The following is a 27,525-nucleotide window of genomic DNA, read 5'->3' as shown; positions in this document are numbered from 1 at the left end:
ATACAGTACATACAGAGTGACATAACATTCTAGAATAGGTCTTTTCATCACTCACGATATTCTCTTAAGCTTACATTAATATGCCACAACCACAACTGAATAGTAGTGGTGCAAGCTGGTAGCTCTCCCCAAGACAAGACAAGACAGCTGGGAAGTGTGAAGGAGAGTGGCTGAGTGGCGGTTGGTGGGCGTGTTCAGGAGGGGAGGGCGGTCACACATGGCTGAAGAAACGCGTCCGCCAGTACCAGGAGAGCAGAACACCGCAGCGACCATACCTCACCAGACTTGTATTGCACATATGACAAATGAATGGGCGTGCGAGGGCGGTAGGGGGCCCGACATATTATTATTATATTTTATTAAAATACTTCAACCGATTTCCAGTTTTACAAGAATTCTGGAAACGGTTTTCTGGCGTTTTCAACAAATTTTTTAAATAAGGTACCAGGGTGGCAGGATGTGGTAGGCGAACTTGGTGGACACCTGAGCAACTCCCACCCACCTCCTGTGGGATGGATCCGGCGGGTCACCTAGGTCGGGACACGGGACACCTAGGTTGGGACAAGGGATGCGTACAGCGTACAACAGGTGGCGAGTCATTGGACGAAAGATTACATTACAACTGCAATAATGTGTATAATGCGATATATGATTTCTCCGATCACTTTTGTTTCAATAGGTACTTATTGGATTATTGGATAAACAAAACTTAAATAGTTCAAATTTTGGGGTAGCATGCATGAACTTTATGTTTTTATGATCATTATAAAAAGTTTTAGTATGCAACATACCGAATCAAAATGTGGCAAGTCAAAATTTCGAAGCTGGAAGAGAAACAAGGCCGCGTTTTCCTTGACGCGAAAGAGTCGAGACTCGAGTTTGAGTTGTAAGGTATCTATGGCGTATTACGTTATATAATGTGTGTTACGTTACCGTGATGGGGAGTTTATTTAGAGATGTTAATGATATGTTCTTCCTCTGTAGGCTAGGTATACTTACCGGGTAAAAAATCCAAATCGTTCGGGCCGTTTTTGAGAAAATTTGATTTTTTTGTTGTTTTATGGGGGTAAGGAAAAATAGACATAAGAATTCTAATTAAAAAAAAAATACCGGAAGCTACTGGGGAGTGCTGTGGAGTTAAACCCATACCAAATGTCATCAAAATCAGACCACACTACGTAGATACTGTTGTACGTAGACTGTACACATTCACGCATGTACAGACACAAACACTCACACAGAGACATCAAATTCAAAACACACTTATTTGGGCTCATGGGAACCCAAAACTATTATATCCACCCAAAATTAAAACTCGAAAATTTTGACGAAAAAATACTTTCTCCATGTAGGATGAGAAAGTAAAAATCGCCACCAACGTGAAGGCTTTACTGTATGTAAACTACTATATTAATAAATTTATTTGTATCATGGACTGAAAGTATATTCGTAATAAATATGTTTTAAATAAACGGCATCTTAACAGTACAACATTTGTTTGAGAAACCAGAACTACTCCAACGATTGTCGGCGGTAGGTAAGGCCAAGGCCTGTTTATATTGATGGAAAACATAACCACAACAATATCAACAACTGTAGTCTAGTCAGTAGGTACACAAGTATTAGAATTAGATCATCATAAAATCCACTGACTCATTAAACAATTTAGCTGGTAAAAACAATTTTCATTGGGATTTCTGTTTTCCGTATGAGCGGTTATTTAGTTCCATGTTTCAGATTCTAAGTCCATGGTCGAGAAGTTAGTGATATTTTCGTGAGAAGCGTCGCGGTAGACACAGGCTCCACCCTGCGGAGATCACGCCCACCTGTAGCCACCTGACTGCCGAGACCTTCGGGGGCGTGGATCAGACAAACACCGAACAACATGATCAAATCGTGTTCTACACAAACAGCTGTAGTTCTAATATGGGCGTAACTTATTTTGCAGTGGACCCCGCACTTTCTTAAAACTATATCAGTTATAATTGTAACGTATAATAGTGGTGTGACTAGGAAGTTGGTAGTAAATTAATTAGTTTATACTTATCCAAACAAGATAAAGTGTCTCATTGTCAGCATGCTTATCGATCATAGAGAGAGATACTGTTGTATCTCTATGGTGTATCTGTATGGCTAACCGTCCATCGATGTATTATAACTCCCTGGATTTATTAGACATACATTGATGGTTATAACGGATCTCTTATAATATAGTTTTGTTGTAACGTCACTATTGCAAAGTCGTTAATTGATTTTGATTTCATTGTTTATTTAGGTTAGGTTAGTGAATGAAACGCTTATAGTTCAATTCATTGAACAAGTTCGTGATTCAAAAATGTATCCTAAGCCTGTGAGATAGTTTGCATAATTGCTATAATATCCTGCAAAATACCGGTTTTGGAGGTATGGAAACACCACTATACGTTGTTTTTTGCTACTGTCACTGTAACTCAAGTATTTGTACTGTCAACATATGCGTGCCATTACGAATAGAAAATGACAAAGTGGGTAAAACCATTGACTAGCTTACATAATTTAACCAATATAGAGTTAAACACGAGCCGTAGGCGAGTGTGGAAAGTTTCTCGAGTGCAGCAAAGGCAGTTTGCACTCGTGTTACACATTATAGTTTTCCTACAGTTACTACAAACCATATACAAATTAGTCTTTCAAACACTGTACAACACGATTTTAGGTTAGGTTAAATCCAAACATTGAACGAAATGGGAAACGCTGCACCAGCTGATTGTAGTCGTAAATGTCTTCAAGTGTCAACTATTTTTAAGCGTACACGGATTACGTGCTTAATAAAAGCAAATTGTTTTGTGTTGTTTGGTTGGAATACCTACTGGTGTTCGCCAATATAAAAACCGTGTGCCAAAGTAAGGCTTAATGTACTATAATCTGTGCAAGGAAGCACACTTTGTCGGGTGACTGTTGGAAACAGATTTAGATTTGTCAGATAGGATGATAAGTCTGTTTGCAATATCCTCAGTCAATGTTGGAAAGATAGGTCGGCAGGGTCGGCATGCGACGCTGTGCAGTTGCCCCTGGTAGTTTCTGTGCTCCTGATAGCTCAGCGGCCCCCGAGGCGGACCTAGCGCTGCCGTCCCGCCCCGCCACGCCTCCGCCCTCGCCATACCCCGCCCGCGCCCACCCCACAGTCGCGCCCCTGCCAACGGCACAGCACACTTCGCCAATAGCCTGTCCAAGAAGTATTGTGCAGCAGACTCAATCTTTAACCTCTAGGTCGCTAAGAAGCAAGCAAGGGGAATATTTGACATAATTATAGCATGCATGTTGTTTATCAAACCACAGACAAGTGAAACAAACATTTATTTCAACTTTTATTTCCTTAGTCAATGATCAAACATAGCTATTACTGAATGATTCATGCAACATTAGTTCATAATTTTTTCCCCCAGCAGTCATTTTTGACTCGGTTGTCCATTTGAGTTCGGGATTGCAGCATCGTATTTGACTAATGACTTTTAATTTTGATGTGTATATTAAGCTATGCTTAGGCCTACTTGAGAGATTTTCTTCTTATACCTTTAACGGGCTGTCCCCACAGGAAGTTAGCGTATCACTGAATAATGTCTACTAAAAATGATTTTCATGTCCAGTGACTTTGATCAAAGTTTTTTAGCTCTTCATTTATCTTTTAGCGAATTTCCCATATAGGGAATAAGCTATTACCGTAGTACTCACGGTAAGACCTGGACCCGGGACCGATTTTTTTTCGTTTTGAGGTCCCTAGAGGTCAAAAACACCATCCATTCAAATTCATATATATATATATATTTATGTATATACTGTATATATTTATATATATATATATATATATATATGTGTCCGTTAGCGCGATAACTCGAGCAAAAATGATCCGATTTTGATAAAATTTGGTACAAACGTGTAAACCTACGTTTATTCGAACGAGTTCGCGAACCAGCATGATCGGACCATGGGAACGGGGGTTTATGGGGGCTTTTATGGGGTAAAAATTGATTTTTCCCATTTTTGACCCAAAAAACATAAAGTTTTGCAATTTCTTTCGAAACTATTTTGTAGAGCTTAAAAAAACAAATAATTTAGTATATTGAAGCGTTATAATGCGCCTAATGGTTACGGAGAAAATTCCAAAAAATTGTAAATTTAAAATTCCCATGTTATTCTTATGGAGAATAAGTAAACTGTTGTAGTTTGCTTGTTTATAAACATATTTTGCCCAAATTTGGAAAATGTTTTTATTTCTTACTAACTATTAACATTTTACATAAAAAACACTTTTACCCTCCCTGTTGCAGCAAACCTAAGTATGTTTTAAACTGATTCTATTTAAATAGGGAAATAAATGTGATATTTTTAAGGAGACATTTTAGTGTAAATCCATTCAGGGAAATGGAAATTCGCTTAGTCTGCAGGTTTGCTGCGGCGGGGGTATTTTTTATATTTGGCTGTTCCGGTACGGTACTTTTAAAGCGTCAAAAATGTTTTATTTGAAAAAAACGAAATTTTTTCAGACCATTAAATAATTTTTAAACTTTAACCCCCCTCCCACAAAACCAGACGCTCATAATGGTGTAGTCTAACTTTTGACCATTATGAAGATTATGAACAGTTTGGAGTTCATATTTAGCTTACACTTTGGATGGATGTTGAAGTTTAGGTCCAATTAATTGCACCTTGCATCGTCCTAATATGCCTTTTACCATTAACGAAATGATAATGATTTTCATGTCCAGTGACTTTGTTCAAAGTTATTTAGCCCTTCATTTATCTTTTTTTATATTTGGCTGTCCCGGTACGGTACTTCAAAAATGTTTTATTGCAAAAAAAACCGAAATTTTTTCTGACCATTAAATAATTTTTTAACTTTAACCCCCCTCCCACAAGATCAGACGCTCATAATGGTGTAGTCTAACTTTTGACCATTATGAAGATTATGAACAGTTTGGAGTTCATATTTAGCTTACACTTTGGATGGATGTTGAAGTTTAGGTCCAATTAATTGCACCTTGCATCGTCCTAATATTCCTTTTACCATTAACGAAATGGTACAACCATTGTGCAACCCATATTGCTGTAAAAATTAGACTACAGTAGTTTAAATGTCGCTACACATTTTGTGATTTCCCCATAAAATATCATAGTTACTCCTAGATAACTTACCCATGGTAAGGATTGCTGCTAGCTAATGGGATAAAGGCAGAGTCAGATTAGGCCTAATGATACCGCTATTTTCTTTTGCTTTTTAAAGAGGTAGGAAAAAAGTAAAAACCAGATTTGAAATAAATTTACCAATTTTTGAAAGTAGGGCGGGTGAAACTTTCGGAAAACGCCTAAGAGTGTTTTGTAGAAAATAATTCCTGACCATGAAAAACTTTCAAATATTTGATAGCTCTTACCGTTTTCGAGTTGTAGCTGTTTAAAAACGTAATTTTTCGTTTTCAGATGTCCATTTTGGATTTTTAGGGGCGTGAAAATTTGAAAATAAGAATTTTGATCATGTTACCGTTAATTTAAGATCATGTACAACAATGCTATAATATTTCAGGTCTCTAGCACGTTTCTAAATGGTTCATATGCATATGGCCATACCAATGTCGGCAGCTTTCAATAACATGGGGGGAATTTCTAAATTTAGAGGAGGTTAAACTAAAAAAATCGACTTTTTAGAATTTTCCTAAGGGTTTGGAGCCAAGACCTACAATCGTGCCAAATTTCAGATCTCTAGCTATTTTCGAAGTGGGTAAACATTTGTATCACCAGTGAGTGAGTGAGTGAGTTACATATGCGAGTGTATTGTATTGTTATTAAAAGCGGAGCAGTAAACCAAGCAAGATAACAAAGTGACTAAAATGGAAAGAATTTATAAAATAGTAAATCAACATACCAACAAGAACCAATTCAATACCAACAAACTTAAACAAGAACTTAACCGACAAGAAATTAACTGGTCAATATATATCGTAGGACCAGTTTACCCTAAATTTGTATTTCAGACATCTTGAAAAATAAAATAAGTCCCCCTGTGCAGTAACGTACCATACTCCTTTTATCTATGGTACCAGTACAAAGATTTCACCAATACAGTAACTAGCTGGATCTGTCGTCATCCAATAGAACGCCTTTGTTCTCTTCTGTTGTTTTTGTTTGGTAAAATATGCGACAGAGGAATGAGAAAAGGAGTTTTTGCAAGGAGAGATTTGCTCAGAACTTTAAAAAGACCGATGGTGGTAATTCAGGTTGATCTCGAATCAAAAGCAATCGCTAGCATCACATTCATGCCACCAATTGGAGCTCCGAGTGTAATTTTGTAACTAATTGGTGTTTATAATTTCAACTCAAGTTGTTACGTATCACCCTGGTTAAATATTAAATTCCTCTAAATTTCCCCTAGTCATAATCTACGTAACCATCTGAACGAATCTATAGATCTTGTCAAAGTAGTTGAGTTCTGGTCGCGCATGGTGTAGTTGTACTGGTACGCCACTCTCTCTCCACTACCAGTTCACCAGCTCCACTTCCACATGGTCCGGTGCGTGCGCGGGACCGCTGCGCCGCCGACCAACGCGACGGTATGCGCAGGATGTCCAAACGACGCGCTCGCCACCAGGAGTGCAGCAACACCTAGGGGAAGGTGAGAGAAAAGAGTTGCGCGGCCTTGCGCGCGATGCTTGTAGACCTGCGGAGGTATGCATTGCTAACTACAAATTACAGTAATTCAAACGACAATCTACACAAGTACGTAGAAGAGGTGATATTGTTTGTAGTGCAAGGAATAAACCAACTGAGTTAAAATTGCACGTGAAAAAGATTAGGTTTCGGATTTTCAAAATTATTTTGTAAATAATTAAAGAAACAATTACGAAGTTTCAGTTCAGCCAGTGCATAGTTTGGATTTTTTTGAATATTTCCAGTTTGTTTGAACTCGATAAACACTTAACCATATGCCAAGGCTGATTTTACCACCTACTGTATAAAGAAAGTGATACTCCCAAACTGCTTCAATCTAAATTTCGTCTACACTCATATCTCACACGAAGCTTGACGGTGACTAATCCAGGCCTGGTGCATGAAAACTGGAGAAAAATCGGATCCGACGTCAGACAACAATGCCCCAGAGAGCAACGTCGTCAGATCGGAGCGGAGAGCGTCGGACTATAAAACGGGGTTCCAGTCCACTTAAAGCCTTGCAAAGTAATTTTGTCAGAGGGTGTCGGAGACTTGTCGGATCGGAGAGCGTCAGACTAGTGGTTTTCCTGCTTTAATGTAGTAAACAGAAGCAGCCGGCGGAACCCTCAAATGGATTTGTCAAAAAAGTCCAAACCAGCTGTTACAGCTTTTTAGCGAATTTCCCTATATTGAAGTAGCTATTATCGTAGGTAGAACGGTAAGACCTGGACCCGGGACCAATATACATTTTCATATTGATATCACTAGAGGCCAAAAACACCATTCGTTCCAATTTATATATACAGGGAGCGGCAAAATGATCTGACGGTTTTCTTTGCCCTTTGCCGCCCTGTCGTGCGGGTGATTGGCGGAGGGTGGTTGAGATAGGGGCGTTCAAAAGCCTACGTACGTGCGGTCATTTATATATAGTAGAGTAGCCATGGAAATGGGGCTGTGGACAGCTGGCACCATGCATTTGTAGAGGAAGTGTTTTTTGTTAGTGGCAATTCATGTGTACCCTTTCAATAGACGTTACAATGTGGGTCAAAGAAGAAAACTCATAAACTCGAAACACCATTAATCTGTGAGTGGGTAACTTGTAACTTCAGAGCTACTATGTTCAGCATTGAAAAAAGTCAACAGGCCATCCAAGGTCTGCCCGGACGCTTGTACCTGTCGCGGCGTTTTTGCTGCTCGTTTAACACGTATAACAACAGCTCAATTTGTATAATATATATATATATCTATGTATATCTATATATATTAGTGATCAACGCGAGCGTATTATCTTTTGCCTTAAAAGCAGCTCGTATGGCCCTAAAGCGAATATAAATATTGTAGCCTAACTTTCTCACTTTTTATAAGAAACAATCAATTATATTAATTATTGCAAAAGCTTAAAATATGGTGGACGGTAAACCATAAGTTCATACACACACACTGGATTGTATCGGCATTTTAAACTTTAGAACAATGGAACAGAACTTCATGAATTCCTAATACATTACTAGAGCGCGTGTGAGTGCTACAATGGAATCTCTTTAAACACAATCACAACAATAACAACCTGTTAGTGTCTTGTTGCCTACCGCGCTCTGCTACCCTGATCCAAGACGGTGACCTACGAAGCGGAAGAGTTGAGCCGTCTAGCAGACGGAAGCAGAACAGCTGTTAGGTTAGTTGACGTCACAACATAGCATAGATGTCGTTAGTGTCGTCAGCTGCCTTCTTATCCATCCGCTCAACCATTGGCGATTGCGATTGACGCAAGGTCAAGAGGTGGAAAGAAATGCAACATGAGGAAGAAGAGGAAGAAACAAAATTGAGAATTTCTCAGTACGAACTTTGGAAGTAGTTTTCACGTCCAAGGATGTACGTAACTGTAATCAGTAATTCACATTTTACAATGTAGTTACTCTATAGTTCGGCCGCCTAGAAAACGACCTGCGCGCTAATGCTAAACCAATGCTGGAGGAGGTCGTTTTCTAAGCGGCCGACCTATAACAAGAACATAGATTGCATTGATGCACTTCTATCCTAGGTTTAAAATCCTAGTTCTTTGTCAGTTTAATTTGCAATCGTTATCATTTTATCACAAGAGCAACCGTTTTAAAATTGTTTTATTTATTTTACATAGCTAAAGGCTTGATTATCGTTACATATTTTCTTGTGTATCTAAGTCATGTAAATATTCATTACATATTAAACTCAATATAATGTGTAATGTACGTTTTATCTATGGTAATATATTTTGTAACAATGTCAATCTTGGCAAATTAATTCCAATTAGAATTCAAAATTAAATTTCACCCTCAAAGAACAAACAGTGGGCATCTTGAGCAAAACTAAGGTCAACTAAATAAAATACTGTATCAACAAACATAAAAACTTCCATCGAAGCTTATACAGCTGTGTTAAAAAAGTGGAGAAATAGGCCTAATTACTGTTACAAGTTTTTTGTTTGTTTTTATCACCCTGAACCAAATATTATAATTGGAAATCCATATAAATCCATATTGGAAGATGCATATAACTCGAGTCTTGGAATCGAAGTTATTTATCCTAACTGAAATTCTAGAATGTACAGTACTATTTTGTAAAAATATTTCGACAATGTATTAGGACCTAAAGATTCTCACATACGTGTTCGATTCCCATTCCCGGCACACCCATAAAACCTATTATGTTTCCTCACCCATGTTTGTGCCAATATACAAATGTAAAATACCTCATTTGAGAATGCACACGTGTAGAGAATGGAAAAAAGGACAAAGTAATTGAATTTTATAGTTTAATGAACAACTAGTGTTTAGTTAAAACAACAGGAAACATAGTAAAATATGGTTATTGTTAACAGTCTTATAAACATTGAAAGAAAAACCCTCTTATAATGTAGAGTGATAAAATGGTTTTTTGTGTCATGTGTCCAAACAGTAGGCCTTACAGTAATAATTAATCAACATTTGTTAAGACAACGGCAACATGGCACACTTAGGTAAAAACATTAAAATCTCTAATTTTACACCAACACGAGGTAAATTTTAGTTTTATATATTTTTTTTTAAGATGTTTCTTGGTGAGTATTGAAGGATATTTTCGTAATTTTCTAGCATTTAAGACATTTAGAAGATCTATGTTGTGATGAAAGTGGTTGTAAAATTTGCAGCTATTTTCACAAAGAGGGTTTTTTGCACAAGTTAGATCGGAGTAAAAAGGGGAATGCGAATTACCAGGACATTCTCTCCAGGTTCCAGTTGGCTCCAGTATAGCATATAGCTGGAGGGTTGGCAGCATTGCTTGAACACAGATTTGAGTTAGGTTTGGTTTATCGTCATGACGTAGACTGCACAGGGAATGTGTTTTTTATTTCACAAATCACTTGGAGAATATTCATTTGACATTGAAGCCACTGGTCGTCATCGAACTTTTCCACATGAGGCAGCAAACTTTCGAAGAAAGACATTCTTCTGTTTTCCTTTTTTGTGGATTGTATACATTTACTGTTATCAATTTCTCCCTTTTTGAAGTGTATTCTCTTAACACGTTTTGTATTAGGAGGCGTGCTTCCTTTAGTCTTTGGAAGTGCATGTGGGTAGCCCTCAAGTTCAAGTTCACCTTCCACAACGTTGTTGCAGCTTTCGTCAGTTTCCTTATCTTCGTAAATTTTCGATAAGAATTTTAGTCGTTCATAAAATATGTACTTTCGTTTCTTTTTGGCTAGAGGTCCAGGTTTTTTGGAATCCTTCACCTCTTTTGCAAAAGCATCCCGAAGGTTTTTCCATCTTTTCATTATTTCTTTACCTGAAACAATATGGATACGATTAGTTATGGGTGTGTGGGTGGGGGGGGGGGGGGGTGGTCAACGTTTTCCATAGCTAACATTTAAGTTCATGTTTTGAGGGAAATCTTTTCATGAGGAACTAGTTTGTAATCTACACTTTGAAATTAATTGATTTTTTATCCCTGCTTGTGAAAGTGAAAGTGATATCTAAACTGTATAGGATGGAATTTGAAATAACCTCCATCCATTACCAAACAAATTTCATTTGACTTGACTAGTATTTACGAAATATGGACCTTTGAGTGTTAGTATCTGTAAAATATAAAAAAAAATGCTAATGATTAAATATCAATTTTACTACTGCTAAATAAATTTTACTACTGCTAAATAGCAGTTTTACTACTGCTAAGTTTGTACAAAATATCAAAATACTGTATTTTGCCGCTGGAAACCTGCAGACTAAACGAATTTCAATATGTCAGATTGGATTTTAACTAAAATATCTCCACACACTAGTCATATAAATTCCCCGTAATAATATTAGCCTAAATTTAAATCATGTTAAATTATATTTAGTAATATTCAAAAAAATATTACAGTATTAACATTTATAATACCGGTATTAGATTTAATTAGTACTTATGTTTTACTGCTAGCGGAAGGGGAACACGGTTTTAGTCATCGTAGCCCTACGTTAGGCCTAAATAAATAAATTGTATGATGGATGTAATGAAAATGGGGCATTTCCATGTCCACAGATGGTAGATATCCACCTGGGAAGGTGATATCTTCTTCCCTTAAGGATAAATAGCCTACACACAATGGGCTACAAAGTTATATGCTTTCTTTATGAAATTTTAAGTTGACTTCCCATCTTGGGAAAATAGCAAAATCCATCCTAAAATAAAGCTGATAAAAACAGAGGGGATATTTTCCACGTGTGCTCCCACTATCTCCGCGTTCCGCCATCTCCGAACCCAAATCTGTCCCGCCACCTCCGAATTCTTGAGTGACCCTTGTAATCCCGTCACTGCCTGCGTTGTTAGCTGTCATTGCATCCACGGCTGCGAAGCCCCGTGGATGGAAGATTTAATGAAAATTTAACCCGTGGGTTACGTTAGATTAGGTCAGGTCAGGTTAGGTTAGGTTTGGACGGAAAGTCTTAACGCAGGAAGTAACCGAGGATTATAGGTGTCACTCTGAAATTCGGAGGTAGCGGTACACGGAGGTGGCGGGACGCGGAGATAGCGGGAGGTAAGCATTTTCTAAACATAAAAAAAACATCAATAAACTCATATTATTTGAGAAAATTTCACAACCTATTGCAAAACTTTAAGCTGGAAAATTTGTAGAGTGAATTTTATGCAAAACAATAAAATTATATCTGTTGCTTAAAATCGAGTAACCATACACAGAAATCAGAAATACAATCCTAGAAAGTGATTAAATTACATTTCAAAATGTGAATAGCCACTAATTGATTAATTGCAAATATAAATATAGCCTAGTCATCTTTTACAGTATTTCATTTTTAAAATATGTCCAGGGTGTACAACTTTTTTTGCCAACTAATTTTGTGTCTCTCAAATTACTCTTCTATGGGACACTCTGTGCAAGAAAAGCAAGATAAGAGTTTATCAATAGCCTATGTTTACTGCCCCAGTGCACAGAAATGGACGAACATAATTATGACAATATTATTCAACAATCTGCAGACAACAATTTGTTATTGACAAAACATTGAAAAAAATACACCCAATAATAAGTCAACTGTCAAGTTATGTTTATAAATTGTCTAAATAAATCCATTAGGCTGTCAATCGATTATAGTACTGGTAATGAGTTATTTTTGGTAGAGAACACCATACATGACGTCAACCATGTTTTTTTAAACAATCTAATCCTATAGTTTTTGACACTTAAAAACGCACACAGACATTATTCGTAAATTAAAGACCATGTAATAACAAAAAAATATTTAGACGGCGCGTATAATGATCATTTTCATGATTTTGAAATTTTTTGTTGACTCCCAATCCCAAAAATTGTAACTAACATTTGGCTCAATTCAATTCCGATTCAGCTGACGTTGAACAGGTGTCACTGTCAGTGTCCTACAAAACAAAGTGCTACTGCTAGCATCGAGTACAATCGGCAATCATCGGATAGCTTCGTATCAATCTTATCATCAGGGAAAGCACGAACGAAGTAGTCAAAATTATGCGACGCAGCAAAAGCCTATCTCACTCACACAAAGCCTATCACACTCACACACCCATAAAACAAACATTCACTTTTCAGTGTGATTAGGCCTACACAGTCTCAATTTGGCTTCATTTGATTGTTATGATTCGCAAAACGAATTGTTTGATAACTACTCATTACTGTATGACAACATTGCACACAAAACAAATGAAATTTTCCATTCATGCTACAACAGTATTTTCGCATCGCGAAGTATTAGAAATTTTGTCATTGTCTTATATAACTTAACAGTAATACGACATGAAAATATTTTTGGATATAATTACTTACAAAACTCATCCCTCACGTTTTCTTCCAACTCTTCAAAGTCGTTGCACAATTGAATGCACACTTCTTGCCAAGCTTCCCGCGTAGCGCTCCTGTCCCTAAAACCGTCCACTGTTTTGTCCCAGAGCACAGGCCTCTCTTCGATAAAACGGATTAATTGTTCACTGTCTATTTCGAACACTGCTGTCACTGCTTCACCTTCCGCCATGATTGTAGTTCAAAATTAACGCATAAACAATAATCGGTAACACCAATACTGTGTAAGATACAACTCAAAACACGATAACAGACTTGTGTAAACGCTGACAACGAATGGCGGAATGGAATGGCGACGAGCGACAGCGGAGTCTGAGAATAAACCGTCGGTTTGCGTGGCAGTGGCGGGTTGACGTCGACGGCGCGGCAGCCATTGCCACTGCCTGCTATAGTGACGAAGCTATGGAAAACCCGATCGTTAGAAACGCTATCTGATGTTTTCTCTCCGCTCCGCGCTGCAAATAGGTCTGATTTGTTGATCGCCAAAACGGCATTCTGACCGCATTGTTGAATTTTAACCTCAACATGATAAGATTCTCTTGATGTAACAGAGGCAATACTGAACACTGTAAAATGTTCTATTTACCACATAATTTTGACTTATGTTGCTGCAAAAGATTAGACATTAAACAATATATGAAATTATTAAACATTTTAAGAAAATAATTTATATATAAAAAAAACTTTTTTAAAATATCACGTTTCTAAACGTTTTGCGCCCAACGTTTTTCGTTTTAAATCTTCAAGTATTTATTCTTTCCACATATTTGTAAATTATTTTCTACTTTTTAATGCATTTAAAACCGTGGTATTAAAAAAAGTGTTTATATATAAATTATTTTCAACTTTTTAGTCTTTAATGTGTATGTATGTAGATCTGTTTTATATGACCTGTTACTGCAATACATAGCCAAAAACTTTTGATCTGCAACCAGATAAAAAGGATTTGGTTCTTTACTCATCTTTACCTTCAAATGTTAGTTTATATTTTTAAAATCTCTTGGGAGCAGAACCTGTAACCTCTGCTCTTTGAACAAACTTTCAAATTAAAGTATTTTCACCACACTATGATGTTTTTGGCTGTATTACATACATATACGTTAATTGGTGGCTGAAAGTTACGTTTTGCTGGCCATGCCAGCTGTCATCGTAATTTGGGGACCGAGCAGGTTTTTACAGGCCGGGTCCGCAAAATCAGCTGTCCGCTTACTTACTTAAAACATGAATGCATTTTAAATAAACAATCAAAATCCATAGCATTGCAATAGAATTGTGTTTTTGTCACCGTTGCCTAGCAACTATTTATTTTTATTTTTGCTGATTCCTCAAATTATTTCTTCACATAGGCTAACCATAAAGCTGTAACTTAGTTGTGTTGACTATCAGTGTGCATTATTATAGTGGTGAATAATGGTAATAGGGTACAGTGTGGTGAAAGTACGGACCGAAATGGTTTTGCAGCTCTCGATCGATTTAAAAACTTTTGACGAAGTTTTAAACGTTTTAAAAACTATCTCGAGCCGGCAAAACCTCATTTTCGGCCCTTGGTACAAAATATACTATTACAGCTGACTTCAATTGGTATATCTGACTATTTACATTCTTCCAAAATGTAAACATTGGAAATTTTGGAATTGTTTGATTACTTTGTTTTTTTTTAAGATAAAATTAATTGAGACAAGCTGAAACAAATACCTAAACTTTAGGTATTTGTTTCAGCTTGTCTCAATTAATTTTATCTTTAAAAAAACAAAGTAATCAAACAATTCCAAAATTTCCAATGTTTACATTTTGGAAGAATGTAAATACAACCTTGAGATGTATACATAAAGGTCCTAGGTTAGGTTGTAGGTTGTAGGTCCTAAAGCATAAAATTATGCTAAGATTCAGAGATGAGGTTGAATGGTGTAAAAAATATAGGATTTTGGTTCAACCAATCATTTATTTATCATCAGTTGATTAATAAAATATATCAGAGTGCAAACAAAAGGAATGATAAATGAAAGTTATACTGAATCAATAAATATTTTACCTCTATGCTGGAAGCATATCTTTTTCCTACTGTTACCTAACAATGTACATGTTCTCTCACTGATTTGAGAAAGCAAAGTGGTCGATTCGCCATTGTAGTGTGATATAGTGTTATATAGTCAATGGATTCGCTCATCAGTGAGACAATGTTAACATTGTCTCATTCTAATTACTTTGTCTCACTCACTCCAGATTTGCAACATAAAGGCACGAAATAGTCAGCGCGTAACATGCAGACAAGGTTGTATGCACACAAAATACGTTGGCAGCACTGGCTGTAAATCAGCTGGTCAGCTGTTGTACTGTTGTATCATTAAACGTCATATTAAAAGTTCACTTCTGTGTAAAAATATGTCACGTTTCTTTACCAATTTATTTGTTTTATGGTAACTGTAGGAAAAATATAATGTTCAACTCGAGTGCAAAGTGCAATTGCCTCACTCGAGAAACCATTCCTCACTCGCCTACGGCTTGTGAGTAAGTATTTCTCTCAAGTGAGTCAATTGCTCCCTTTGCTCACTAGTTGCACAAATAACTATTCTTATGTAGGCCCACACTAAACATGTTTTATTGGTTGCCAAAACAAATTAATAGCCCACCGTGAATCTACAAAAAAAAGTAAAAATTATCAAATAAACGTGGACGTTATATTGGATTTTGACATTATTGAATTAAAATTCATGGATTACATAATATTTTAAGAACTACACAAACACCATCAAACAAAATGAATCGTTTAATGAATTTGGATGACAACCAATTAGAACAGTTAAATTCAGACTGTGGGAATTTGGATGATTATTGTCCTGCAGCAACTGACCAATTTATTAACAAAACCAAATATCAAATTAATTAAAAATAATACTAGTAGAAGATTCCTTTTCTAATTTGGTCTAATAATTAGTGATGTGACTGCGAGGTAAGTAAAAAGACCACAGTTTGCATAAATACACTCAATAACTCCAAAGATGTAAACTGTACAAAACATAACAAACTAAACATTTAGTATTCAATCTTTTAACATATTATAAAGCTTGCCCCCTAATATATCCTATTACATAGTATAAATCTTATATAATGAACAATTAAGGATAAATTTAAGAACATATAAGCTAAAATATGATTTGACAAATTGATTACACAAGTTAATGTTACGAGTCAGGATTCAAGATGTACTTCTTGATCTCATTGAGTAGCATAGAGCCAACCACCATCTTCTCGCAGTTGACTGTCAGCTGTACAGAGTTAGTGTCGGGGAGACATTGGCACGTCACCAGGACTAGGGACTTGGACGCTAGAGTCTGTCCTGCAAACCTACCAACAAACAAATCGACTTTAAACTTACTGGATTGCTTACAGTACACTCTCTTACCCACACCTCAGCAACAGGGAAACTGTGTTAACATGAAAAACTGTAGAAATACACCAATGCCTGGTTACGTAATGTTTTCTTACGGAGTAGTACTCCCGTAACAATGAATTATTGGAAACAACCAGTGGCGTTCCCAGGATTTTATTTCGGGGGGGGGGGGGGGGGACCACCAGGGAGTCTGGGGGGTATAGAATATCCCTCAGAAAAAAGGAGGTCCAGAGGCCCGTAGGAATGTGGAATTTTAAGCCTAAAAACAAATTTTCATACGTATTTGAGTTCTAAAATGTGCTCAAGCAAATAGTAATTATGTTAGCTAATAAAATATGAAATATATCGGGGGGGGGGGGGGGGATATATCCCTCCCATCCCCCCCCTGGGACCGCCATTGGAAACAGCACTCATTGGGTTGAATTTTGCCCAGAATGATTATTATTACTGTATATATTATTTAATACACACACAGAAACATATCCTAAAAAAAATTAAATTATTAATTATTTAAAACTATTAAGCTTAAAACTTTAAACAATTAGATTTTATCACTGTGATAAGGAATTAAAAGACAGTCTCTACATTCATATAAAAGGTCAGTTGACCCCTGAATGATTACTTCACTAGATAAACCACTAGACTACCAACCACCACATAACTAAAGAGGTGTCAAATGATTACCTGAGGATGTTGGGTTCGACAGTCAGGATGGGAGCAACATTAGCAGCTGCCAGAACCCTCTCAGAGAGCGCAGCACTGTCCCTGGACCAGGAGACGCTGGCGGAGTGTTCATTCATCCCTCGTAACTTGCCTGCAACAGGTAAACATTATAGCTGGCAACTTCCTACTCAGAAGGTAACAAGTTCAATCCATGGAAACCCGATAAATTTTTATAGGTTCAGAATTTGACCATAGACAAAAAGAATTAAATTAGACTATCAGCCTTGCTGCGGTTACCATAGGTTTTGGCGCAGAGCGGTTACGTAGTGCTAAAGCCGTAACTACATGGCGCTCCCAGCGGTGTGCGCCAGAACCTATGGTAATCGCAGCACAGCTGACAGTCTATATTTAATTATTTTTGTCTATGATTTGACCCAGCTATCTACTAATGGTCCTGGAAAAAAAATCTGATTTTACTGAATGAAGCTATCATCTTATCCATTCAATAGTCATCATATATAATCCATTCACACACAAACAAACTTAAAAGAATTGAACAGCTTCCCCTTAAAATAATTTGTAACTCTTTCTTTTAAAATGCCACTGGCGTAGACAAAACAGTGGTGTAGTGGAGCGGTACGTTCCCACTCTGCCTGTTCCAAAGACCCTGTATATTGATAGGCGACCCATATTTTTCCAATAGCATTTTTGAGTGTTCACACACTAAAAAAATTACTACTAAAACACTGGATAAAAAGAAAAATAAACAGAATCAATTGGATTCTTGGGTGTGATTTCCTTTTTCTAATGCTTTGTTAACAATTCCATACTTGCTTAAGGTACTATTTGTTGTCCGGTGGCGGAAGTGTGTTAATAAAATACACAAATTAGGTTAGCAATGTTAAAAATAATTTTATACTCAAATTAACACATCCATCATACGCAAAAGCCTGACAATTTTTAATGTGGGATCATCTTATACTCTATACCACATTGACTATGCAGTACTAAGAACTGATAAGTTGTAAATCTCAAATAACAGTTTTTGTGATATTTGCTGTCCTAAAAGCGTCAAAACCCTCAAAACTGAACATTTTCCTTATTGCTAATTTTGACTATAAAAATTAACATGTACAATTCACTATTGTATTGACACTATTGTAATTCTTGACGAATTAACAATAAAGAATATTGTATTGTATTGTATTGTATTGTATACCAAAATCAAAATCCTTAACTCGAAACACCAATCTATAAAAAGCGTAAAGGTAAAAAAATAAGATAACGTACTTTAGCACCTTACAAGGATCCGTAGGGAAGTTGACATAATATGCACAAAAAAAGGAGATGTTTCCTGAAATGTTTAAAGCACGACTATCTCCCATAAGACCTGAACTGCATGGTGGACGTAGAGTTGAGTATTGGTGTCTTTGGAATTTATCCAAAAAAGTTTTACTGAAAAAAATCCAATAGTAACAGATGCACTAAGCAATATCCCCCAGCTAACCTTGCTCGGAGGTGAACAGTGTGACAGGCATGGTGACTGGTCGCAGCAGTTCCCCCACGTGCGGTTTGAGAGTCAGTCTTGCACTCCCTCCCTGCTCCCAGGCCAGCTCCAGTGTCACAGGCTGCGTAGAGTCGTTCCACGCGACACCTAGAGTGCCTTGCGCCGCGCAGTTGGGGCTTAACGATGCTACTGGGGCAAAGTCATGAACCTCCATGCCAGCCGATACCGTCTGGTGGACAATTGTACAAGTCATATAGGAAAGTATTAAGAAACGTTTTCTTCATAAAGAACTTTTTTTAACACTTGAAAACTGGTTCAACTGCTGGATAGGGTATTAATTAACAAGGTGTAAGATATTTTACCTTTGCACTATGGAAGGTGCTAACATTTTTGGTTCTCAGGTTGCCATTGGGTTGCCATCTTAGGTTAAGGAAAAAAACGGGACATGGCCCCCCTTGCCCTGGATTTACTTAAATACAGGCATATGGAACCAAATTTGGGACCGTCCCAACAAAATCGGATCAGGTGGCAACCCCAGTTTGCAATAACAGAGCATATTCCCATTAATTTACCCACCCTAAAAGCTGAACAAATACCTCCCCTCCTCTCCACGTCATAAGTGTGCATTTGTAAGGTGTCTAAAATTTTAGGGACTAAGCAATTTTCAGCAATTTTACGGGATACCTCATGTATAAAATATAGGTTATGCAACATTATAATATGCATTTGCAGTAAATTGAGCGAAGCTTACTTATACTACAGAAATGTGAAATATTTACAAATTACTAGGGCACATTGTTGAGCGCTGAAAAAAGTAGATAGTTTTTTTTAATAAACACATAACATTTCACAGTAAAATTAAACTCCTAGCTACCTCTAATCCTGCTTAAAAACTTTACACAGATCAGTATAAATATGTATTGAGTAGTTTATTACTTCCTCTAACAAATGTAAACTATTTAAATAAATTATAGATATTGGGGGTACAAAATTATTTTGAGAACAATCAGGACCCAGGATATAGGCATATCTAAGAGCTAAACTGTTCTGTTGTACGATCAGATTTTACCACAACACAAATTTAAGTTACAAAACACGACTAAGGCAAAAATTCCCGTCACAAGACTGTTCTATCTGAATCTCTTTTTAATGTACTTAGTATGTCACCTTCAGAATACTCTTTATAATTACAGTGTAGTGTGAATGGTTGTCTCTCAGTTACCTTGTTGGCGACTCTGATGTCTGTTAGAGGTGCCGTCGTGTGATTGGTGAACGTCAACTGAACTGAGGTCATGGTGGGACTAAACAGATGTGGAGCTCGCGTGAACCTGTACAAATATCTTTATTATAACACTGTGGCTCACTAATAAATATTGTATATCTAAGAGGTAAAACCTATAATAAAGATCTTTTTTATCAAACTAGAGTTTTATTAACTAAAACAAGTAGGATAGGTGGAGATATAAGTTAGGGATGGGCGGGTCTCAAAATTGTTTGTACAGTACTTTTACAAGATTATATAAAACAAACAGTTAAAAACGCCTGCAGAAATTCAGTGCTATACCCGCAATACAGGAGCGTGTTGTTGTTGTGTTTCCTTTACGAAGGTGTTCTTATTTAATTAATTCTTTAAGGCTACGCTACATGTAAATTTTGCTTTAATTATTTTATCATTTTTAGGAATAAGCTATTACAGTAATCGTGGTAAGACCTGGACCCGGGACTTATTTACTTTTGAGGTCCATAGAGGCCAAAAACACCATCGGTTCAAATTCATATACTGTATATGTCCGTTGGCCCGATAACTGGAGCAAAAATTATCCGATTTTCATGAAATTTGGTACAAACGTGTAAACGTATGTTTATTTGAACGAGCTTACAAACCAGCATGATCGAACTATGGGAACAAGGGTTTATGGGGAGTTTTATGGGGTAAAAATTGTTTTTCCCATTTCTGACCATAAAAACATAAAATTTAGCAACTTCTTTCCAAACCATTTTGTTGAGCTTAAAAAAACAAATAATTTAGTACATTGAAGTGTAGTTATAACAAGATATCATTTTCAAATCCCCTTCAATTTATTTAACCCTTATCAAATGTTATTGCAAACCTCGATAAAAAGCCCATTCGTAATAACATATTTAATAATCCCCTTGTATGTTATCGAGGTTCTACTGTATGAGTGGAGGTAGTTGCTACCGTGATGGACAATACCATATGTTGACATGAGAAGCTGGTTACCTAGAACTAACACCGAGGCCTCCCCCGCTGACTTTGTTAAGAACCTCGATACTCTTGGCTGGAATGTATGCTGCACTGGCCACCTGACAACACAAACAATTTGATATTAAAACAAATAGATAACAGAAAAACTATTTATTTACTACTTAGTAGAGATGGACACTTGATTAAAAAATCTCATTGGTTCGGGCAAGATTTAATTTTCTCCAAGACTTTTTTGAGATGAGATTATAAAAAAACAATAAGAACACCTTTACAAAGGAAATGCAACAACAACACGCTCCTGTATTGCAGGTATTGCAGAGACTTTCTGAATGCGTTTTTTAACTGTGTACATCTCAAAAATCGGTAAAATTGGTTTATCCGGCAATTCGTTTATCCATTATGACGCTAGACCAGGCTATACCGGATAAGGTTTTACTGTATATGATATCAATATCACTGAGATCAGAAGTGGTGTGCACGTGTCAGTTTTGCATTAAAAAATGTCTTATTTTATTTTTATTTTTATTATTTTAAGATTTTCATAACCATTCAAGTACTTGTAAGAGACTAGTAAAAAAAAATACCATAGTATTTTGTAAACTCGTTTCGTATCATATTTACAAAGTAAATAAATAATTAGTTATTGTACTTGATTTGTTGTTTGAATAGTGCTTTATTGTTATTTACTAACCATTGTAAAACTGCGCGGATTGATTTGCGGTCCTAAAAGTAACTTGATCTCGTCTCGAATTATGATGAGAAAAAATAATCTTGTTTTGAACTTGCAATCCAGTCTCGTCCATCCCTTGTGTTTAGGAGATTGAAACAATGGACAGTAAGAATCAAGAATCAAGAATTTATTTGCCGTTAGATAACACAGTTACAATAGGCTTCGTCAACATATAATTTTTTATAAAAAGTCAAAGTATATCAACATTAAAATACATGATTTAAAAATTCCTCAGTTGAATAAAATGCCTTATCTTTAAACAGTAAACTAGAATAACAGGGTAACACAACAAAGTTGCGTTATATACTTTGATTTAGTGTGTCCTTTTACAGAATGATACGTATAGGCTGTTAATACCCAGATAAATCAACTAATATGGTACTGGAAAGATGTACAGTATTAAAAAAAACTTAAATGGAATAATACGGGGGCCACAGCAAACCTTTTTTTAGTGTGACCTTGCAACAGTTAATTTGAACTAAGCAGCAACAAAAAGCTGTGATACACAATGAGAACTGTCAAAGTAGGATTGTTCACAGTTATGTTTATGTTTTAAATTTAATGAATAATTTGTGATATTGTGTGACTGTTTGATAATTTATTTTTTTCTATTGTTTAGGTTCAGTGGTAGAACATTGGCTATGGTAGTGTGTTATACTATATCATACCGTAAATTTAATGAACCAAATTTTATCAAACTGTGTCCTCCCCCATTGCAAATGCAGCTTGAGTATAACTGCAATAAGCATTTTATACTTATATGCCAACCCAGTACGAAGGACGGGTACTCTGCTAGTTGGTTATAAATCTGATTAATTACTATCTTATCAACACCAATTAGTTGCATTAAATTTTTTTTATATATCAACCAATCTACCTTACGAAATGTGGTAAAAATTGAATAAATCTATCAACAGAATAGGTTATTTCATATTTCTGGTGCCAAAGTGAGGCACTACAATCGTGAAAAGAAGAAAGGATTATATCCAGCCACTTTTTGGAAATGCTGTTTTTCTACTGGTAAAGTCAAGTTCTATTTAAATTACTAGACTTTCTTTGGTGGGCTCTTCTATCCGTGTGAGAAAGTTCTTAAATAATAATTTAACTTGTCCTAAACTTTGCACCAAAAGATTCTTTGAATCTCTAATCAACAGAAAAAGTGACCTTCAATAAAATGATAACTTCTACAAGGTCACTGAATAGTCCCAAGTCAACGTTGAACACTCGGCAGGAGAACGGAGAGGAGCGATGGATGTTTGCTAATATCTGATGTTTGACATCTCTGCGCAGAGACTTACTCTGACGGTTGTAGAGGGAGCTGAGCAACTGTGGACCTGTCTGTTGTTTCAGTTGGTTTAGTTGATTGACTATCAAAACCACCACCAAGAAAATCACACTGAGTAGAAATGTTGTGTACAAATACGTATCCAATGAAACTTCTCTTTCCGACAGAATAAATGTGTGATACCCCACAATGATGGCTATTAACTCCACAATAGTGGTCCCAGTGTATTCTTTGAGTTTAATTTCGGCGTTTGATAACTCTCCTTGCAAAAGCTTCAAGATTTTGAAGTACCCAACTTGAAGAAGATTTAAGTTCAGCTGTCTTCCTGTAGTCCTTTTTTGAGTCAAAGATTCATTGGAAGATTCGCTGTTTGCTTCATGCGTCTTGCTCATTTCCTTTACAATCGACAGATGTGTTTTTCTAATGCTGCTCAGGAATATTACGATGGTCAAGCCTTGCACGAACCAAAAGCTATTACAATGCAAAGTTGTATAGACAAACGTGATAGGGATGGTTCTTGGCAGATACTTCCAAGCTCCATAGGCAGTACCTAAGCAGTTGAGGCCAGCAATAGCCCATGAGGAAGCTTGGTACAACTTCGGCATAACCGTGCTACTTTCAATACCATTTTGTGGCGTCAACTCACATTTAATTTTCTCAAGAGTCAAGGCTATAGATGTTAGAGTCTTGTGGTCAAGTATTACCATGAATATGGTCAATTCTATGCAAGAGGTTCCTATAAATCTAACAATCTTTACTAACCTACTATCAACACCATCATAGGATTCTCTGTACAGGTAGATGAGTATCTCACTTGCGTATATCACTGTTATCGATACACTATAAACAACCTTGCCTATGTGATACTTCAGTGTTTTCAATGACGTGACATTCGTTCCTAACACACAGTTTAACCAGAAAAGTGATTTGAAATGTCCAAAATTTACATCCATTTTCAAGCGATGGGTGATCTATGTAGTCTTTTTTAGTCTGTTGTGTCTTTTTGTTGCCAAGTGACTATTTCCTTCTATAATCGATATTCAGCTAAATGAAATACATTACATTAATATTTATTTATTCAAAGTGATATCAATAACAATTACTTAGTGAAATAGTGAAGTTGAAGATTAAGAGTAACTTTACACAATTGTTTTTTTTTTGGCACTTTCCTGTGAAAGGGAACATTCATTATTATTATTATTATTATTATCGATGATTTCTTTTCGATATATCAATATTTTTGTTTTCCTTTATGACCCATATTCCTTCTGTTTTAAGTTGTATTCAGAGCTAAAAAGTTATTGTTGAACATTTATTTGTAAATAAAAGCACATTTGGATTTGAAGAAGAAAAATACAACCCATACCTGTATCCCAGCTGTAGCTGCATTTTGTGACGTTGGGGTAGCTACAAGGGGAGTCAAAAACCCACCTAAAGACGGAGTCATCAGAGGCGTCATCGTTGGGGCTTCTGTAACAAGTTATTTAAAAAAATTTTTAAATTTGTGTATGTTATAAAAAAAATTCAAATTTGAAACACTTGAATAAAGTACTTAACTACAACTTCTGTCGGCTAATTTGGAATTCATTAATCAACACATTTCTAGGAACATTGAATATCCTCATAACATTAGTAAATAGGTTCTACAATATAGTTTGTTTGTAGTTAGCATTGCCTCTTGACAAAACAAAATGTATGTGTAAAGTTTGGTTTCCGTAGCTTGGATAATTCTTGACAAAAACATTTTTGTAAAAAAAAGGCGGCTAGCGGCTAAACAAATTTTTTTTACCTATGTTTATACAATATGAACTTTTTTGTTAAGATTGATTAGTAATATCAGCCCCTGAAGTTTGTGACACCCTTTTATGAACACCCTGTGTGTAAGGTGGATTTACAAAAAAAAATACAATCAGCCTGTTTTATTGATATTACCTTCAGTAAAGTCTAGCAGGAGATCCAAATTACTCTTGGCAGTTGCTGTTGCACTTTTGTTAACAGTTTTAGTTGCACTTGAAGGTGTGGTAGTGTGTTTTTTCTTCACTGGGGTCACAGCGACAGGAGTGTCTGAAGAACTGTCTTCTTCTTCACTATCTTCTTCTGAAGAATCCTCACTCTCACTTTCACTCTCTACTGCCTCCTTTTCTTCCTTTTTGGGTTTGGGTTTCTTCTGTAAAACATGTGATGAAAGATTATACTCGTTTATTAAAACTTGCCAGCTCATAAGTAAATATTATTCTTGACATGTTTCTGTTGTTTGTTGACTATCATAAATAAATAAATATCTTGATTGAAACCGGAAGCGTTTACAGCACTAACTGTATGTGCAGTAATTAATTGGAAAATTACAAATGAGTGGAATACTATGTACTTAAAATCCCTCCCAACCTGGATTTGATTACCAGAGAATGTTTGTATATACCTTAACAAAACCCACATTTCTGCTTTTTGTAAATAAGTTAAAACCTACATCCAAACAGTAAAACTCCAGCTATCCGATTTGATTACAAAATGAATTTTAGAAACTTATCACTACAGTAATGAGAATTGTTATAAAAGAGTCCTGAACATCTCCCGCGGTTTTGTATGCATCCTAATCATCTCTCAATCTCTCATTGTATGGAAATATCATTTTCGTCTTCTATGATCATGGCAAAATACCAAACATCTCCTGCAGTCGCGTGGACATCATCATTGTCTTGCGTCATCGATTGCGGAAAATAACTAAATGAATAATGATGAGAATCAAGCAAATTTTTAAACTGTGAAATCATTACAGACGCTTGTTGCGATTGTGATTGTAAAAGCTAGGCTTCTATATAAGACCCTAGATTTCATTGAAAATCCAACCATACAATTTGTTCACTTTAAAATTTATTTTCCAAATTCCAATTGATATGTACTATTGGAGTTAATTTCTACTTCTTGAAAATAGGAGAACTCTAACATTACCCAACTGCTCTAACAAAACCCACATTACTAATGTATTTAAATGGGATTAACATTTTGGATTTTGATCTTTACAACATATATGTGTATAGAAGATTGAACACTGTACATCACCTGAGAATTTTCTTCACTTCCTGATTCAGTCTCAGACTCGCTGTCACTGTCCGAGGAATCTTCTTCATCTCCAGACTCTTCCTCCCCATCTTCTTCACCTTCAGAACTCTCTCCTGATCCCTCGGATTCTGTAAAATACACTACACATTTACACGGTTTTTATTAACACGTTTACTACCACAATATACAAAATTTTTTATTCATATGCGACGGCCAGTCTACCCACAGACTGCCGACGCATATATGCGATGGCTGGTCACATTAAAATAAACTGATGTTGCATATTTCTGTCGGTGTCCCAATGTTATTATAAAGCTTATATCTCCGTAACGGTCTGAGGCCCTGAATTCTCTGCAGTGGTCTACAGGGATGTCCGTCGCATATGTGCGTCACTTGGTCTGTGGATATGATGATTAGTGACGTCATATGATAGTTGGCAAAACTGTTTTTCACTTTGCTGCATCACTGGCCCATGGTCTGCGTATACTTATAACCAAGTGACACTCGGTCTATGTGTAATATTAAAATGTATTCCTCGGTCTGTGGCAACGACCACAGCGTCGCATATATGTAGCAATTGTCGCATATATGTAGCAAATATATGTAGCAGGGAAAATGTTAATAATTAATGTTAATAAATTAATGTTAAGAATTTTGAAAACTATATAATCAACAGTTCCTGATGTAACTAACCAGTCATCAAAGTTTGAGCAAAACTAAACTTCAATGATTCGGCACGTTCAATTTATCTTTGCGAAGTGGGTATTTTTTCACTTCAGATTTTATTTTGAAATAAATCATAATAGTCATAAGAGTGAACTCTTTTTACACTTAGAACAATTTTTTTGGCGGTTGGACGAACATGAGGTACGACACCTTCACAGTCAACAAATAAGTCACAACTAACCATCAGGCGGTGAACTGTCACTCTCAGAGTAGAATGACTTCTTCTTCTTCTGCTGTTTCTGCGGAGGGTAGTCTGTGTCCTGGGTGGCAGGTGGTGGGGTGGAGGTGTCTGCAACGTTACGTTCACTAGAGCTCGGAGCCACGTCAGGGAACTGAGGCAGATCATGGTAGCCAGCCGCTCTCGTGTTGATATAGTGAGACAAGGAACCCAGCTGTAGCTCCTCTTGGTCTGCAATAAAATTGTCTACTCTCAGTCATATTCATTTTGATTTTACTGTCCATGAAACTATAGCAAGTTAGCAACACAGATTGAATATACTCCCTTATTAATTTTTTTTTATCAGATCAAGAGAATTTCAATTTATGTTATACTTATAATATTTTATTACAAGAAGCAAAAAAAGTGGGCTTAGAAGTAAATGGGACTAAAATAAACACAAAACAGACCACTTAGAAGTGTTAAACTACAGGTTCTACAAAGCAAACACATTTAAATATCTGGGAGTAACAGTAACAGACAATAACAGAGAAGATGTTGAAATTCAAAACAGAATCACGGCAGCAGAAAAATCATATTGGAGCTTAGTAAAATGATTCAAAAGTAAACTTCTATCAAAAACTACCAAAATAAGAAAGTATAAACCCATAGTGCAACCTGTAGTGCTATAGGTTCATAGACTTTAAAAAAAATCACAAAAAAGACTTATTTATTACTTTTGAAAATAATTA

At 36.2% G+C, this 27,525-nt stretch overlaps 2 protein-coding genes across 2 annotated transcripts in view; both read right to left on the bottom strand.

Annotated features, from left to right (window-relative positions):
- Positions 1-9,486: 9,486 nt before the first annotated feature.
- On the bottom strand, positions 9,487-13,264 carry LOC129003135 (uncharacterized). Its single transcript, XM_054431378.1, has 2 exons — positions 12,995-13,264; positions 9,487-10,479 (listed from the first exon to the last, which is right to left on the bottom strand). The coding sequence occupies exons 1-2, from the start codon at positions 13,197-13,199 to the stop codon at positions 10,010-10,012; spliced, it is 675 nt and encodes a 224-aa protein (XP_054287353.1). The 5' UTR covers positions 13,200-13,264; the 3' UTR covers positions 9,487-10,009.
- A 2,748-nt stretch (positions 13,265-16,012) lies between these two features.
- LOC129003769 (AP-3 complex subunit beta-2) overlaps positions 16,013-27,525 on the bottom strand; it is a 32,181-nt gene continuing 20,668 nt past the window's right edge. Inside the window, exons 14-22 of the mRNA XM_054432063.1 lie at positions 26,798-27,025; positions 25,891-26,018; positions 24,763-24,997; positions 24,197-24,300; positions 20,831-20,913; positions 19,811-19,916; positions 18,589-18,817; positions 17,103-17,232; positions 16,013-16,372 (exon numbers count right to left, since the gene is read on the bottom strand). Of these exons, the coding sequence (XP_054288038.1) occupies positions 16,210-16,372; positions 17,103-17,232; positions 18,589-18,817; positions 19,811-19,916; positions 20,831-20,913; positions 24,197-24,300; positions 24,763-24,997; positions 25,891-26,018; positions 26,798-27,025 (1,406 nt within the window). The 3' untranslated portion in view covers positions 16,013-16,209. The remainder of the gene's footprint in view (positions 16,373-17,102; positions 17,233-18,588; positions 18,818-19,810; positions 19,917-20,830; positions 20,914-24,196; positions 24,301-24,762; positions 24,998-25,890; positions 26,019-26,797; positions 27,026-27,525) is intronic.

The sequence above is a fragment of the Macrosteles quadrilineatus genome, unplaced genomic scaffold (genome assembly GCF_028750875.1).
Source record: "Macrosteles quadrilineatus isolate MER2022 unplaced genomic scaffold, UCM_ALF_1.0 Scaffold_9__3_contigs__length_116548681, whole genome shotgun sequence".
NCBI classification, from domain to species: Eukaryota; Metazoa; Arthropoda; class Insecta; order Hemiptera; family Cicadellidae; genus Macrosteles; species Macrosteles quadrilineatus.
The sequence above is the reverse complement of the archived record's forward strand: the minus strand, read 5'-3'. Positions and strand labels throughout refer to the sequence as shown.

Excerpts from the sequence above, each read along its gene's own strand:
- LOC129003135 (XM_054431378.1), bottom strand. The coding sequence starts at position 13,199 with ATGGCGGAAGGTGAAGCAGTGACAGCAGTGTTCGAAATAGACAGTGAA. Across the intron at positions 10,480-12,994 it reads AAACGTGAGGGATGAGTTTT|GTAAAGAAATAATGAAAAGA; the intron begins GTAAGTAATTAT and ends ATATTGTTTCAG.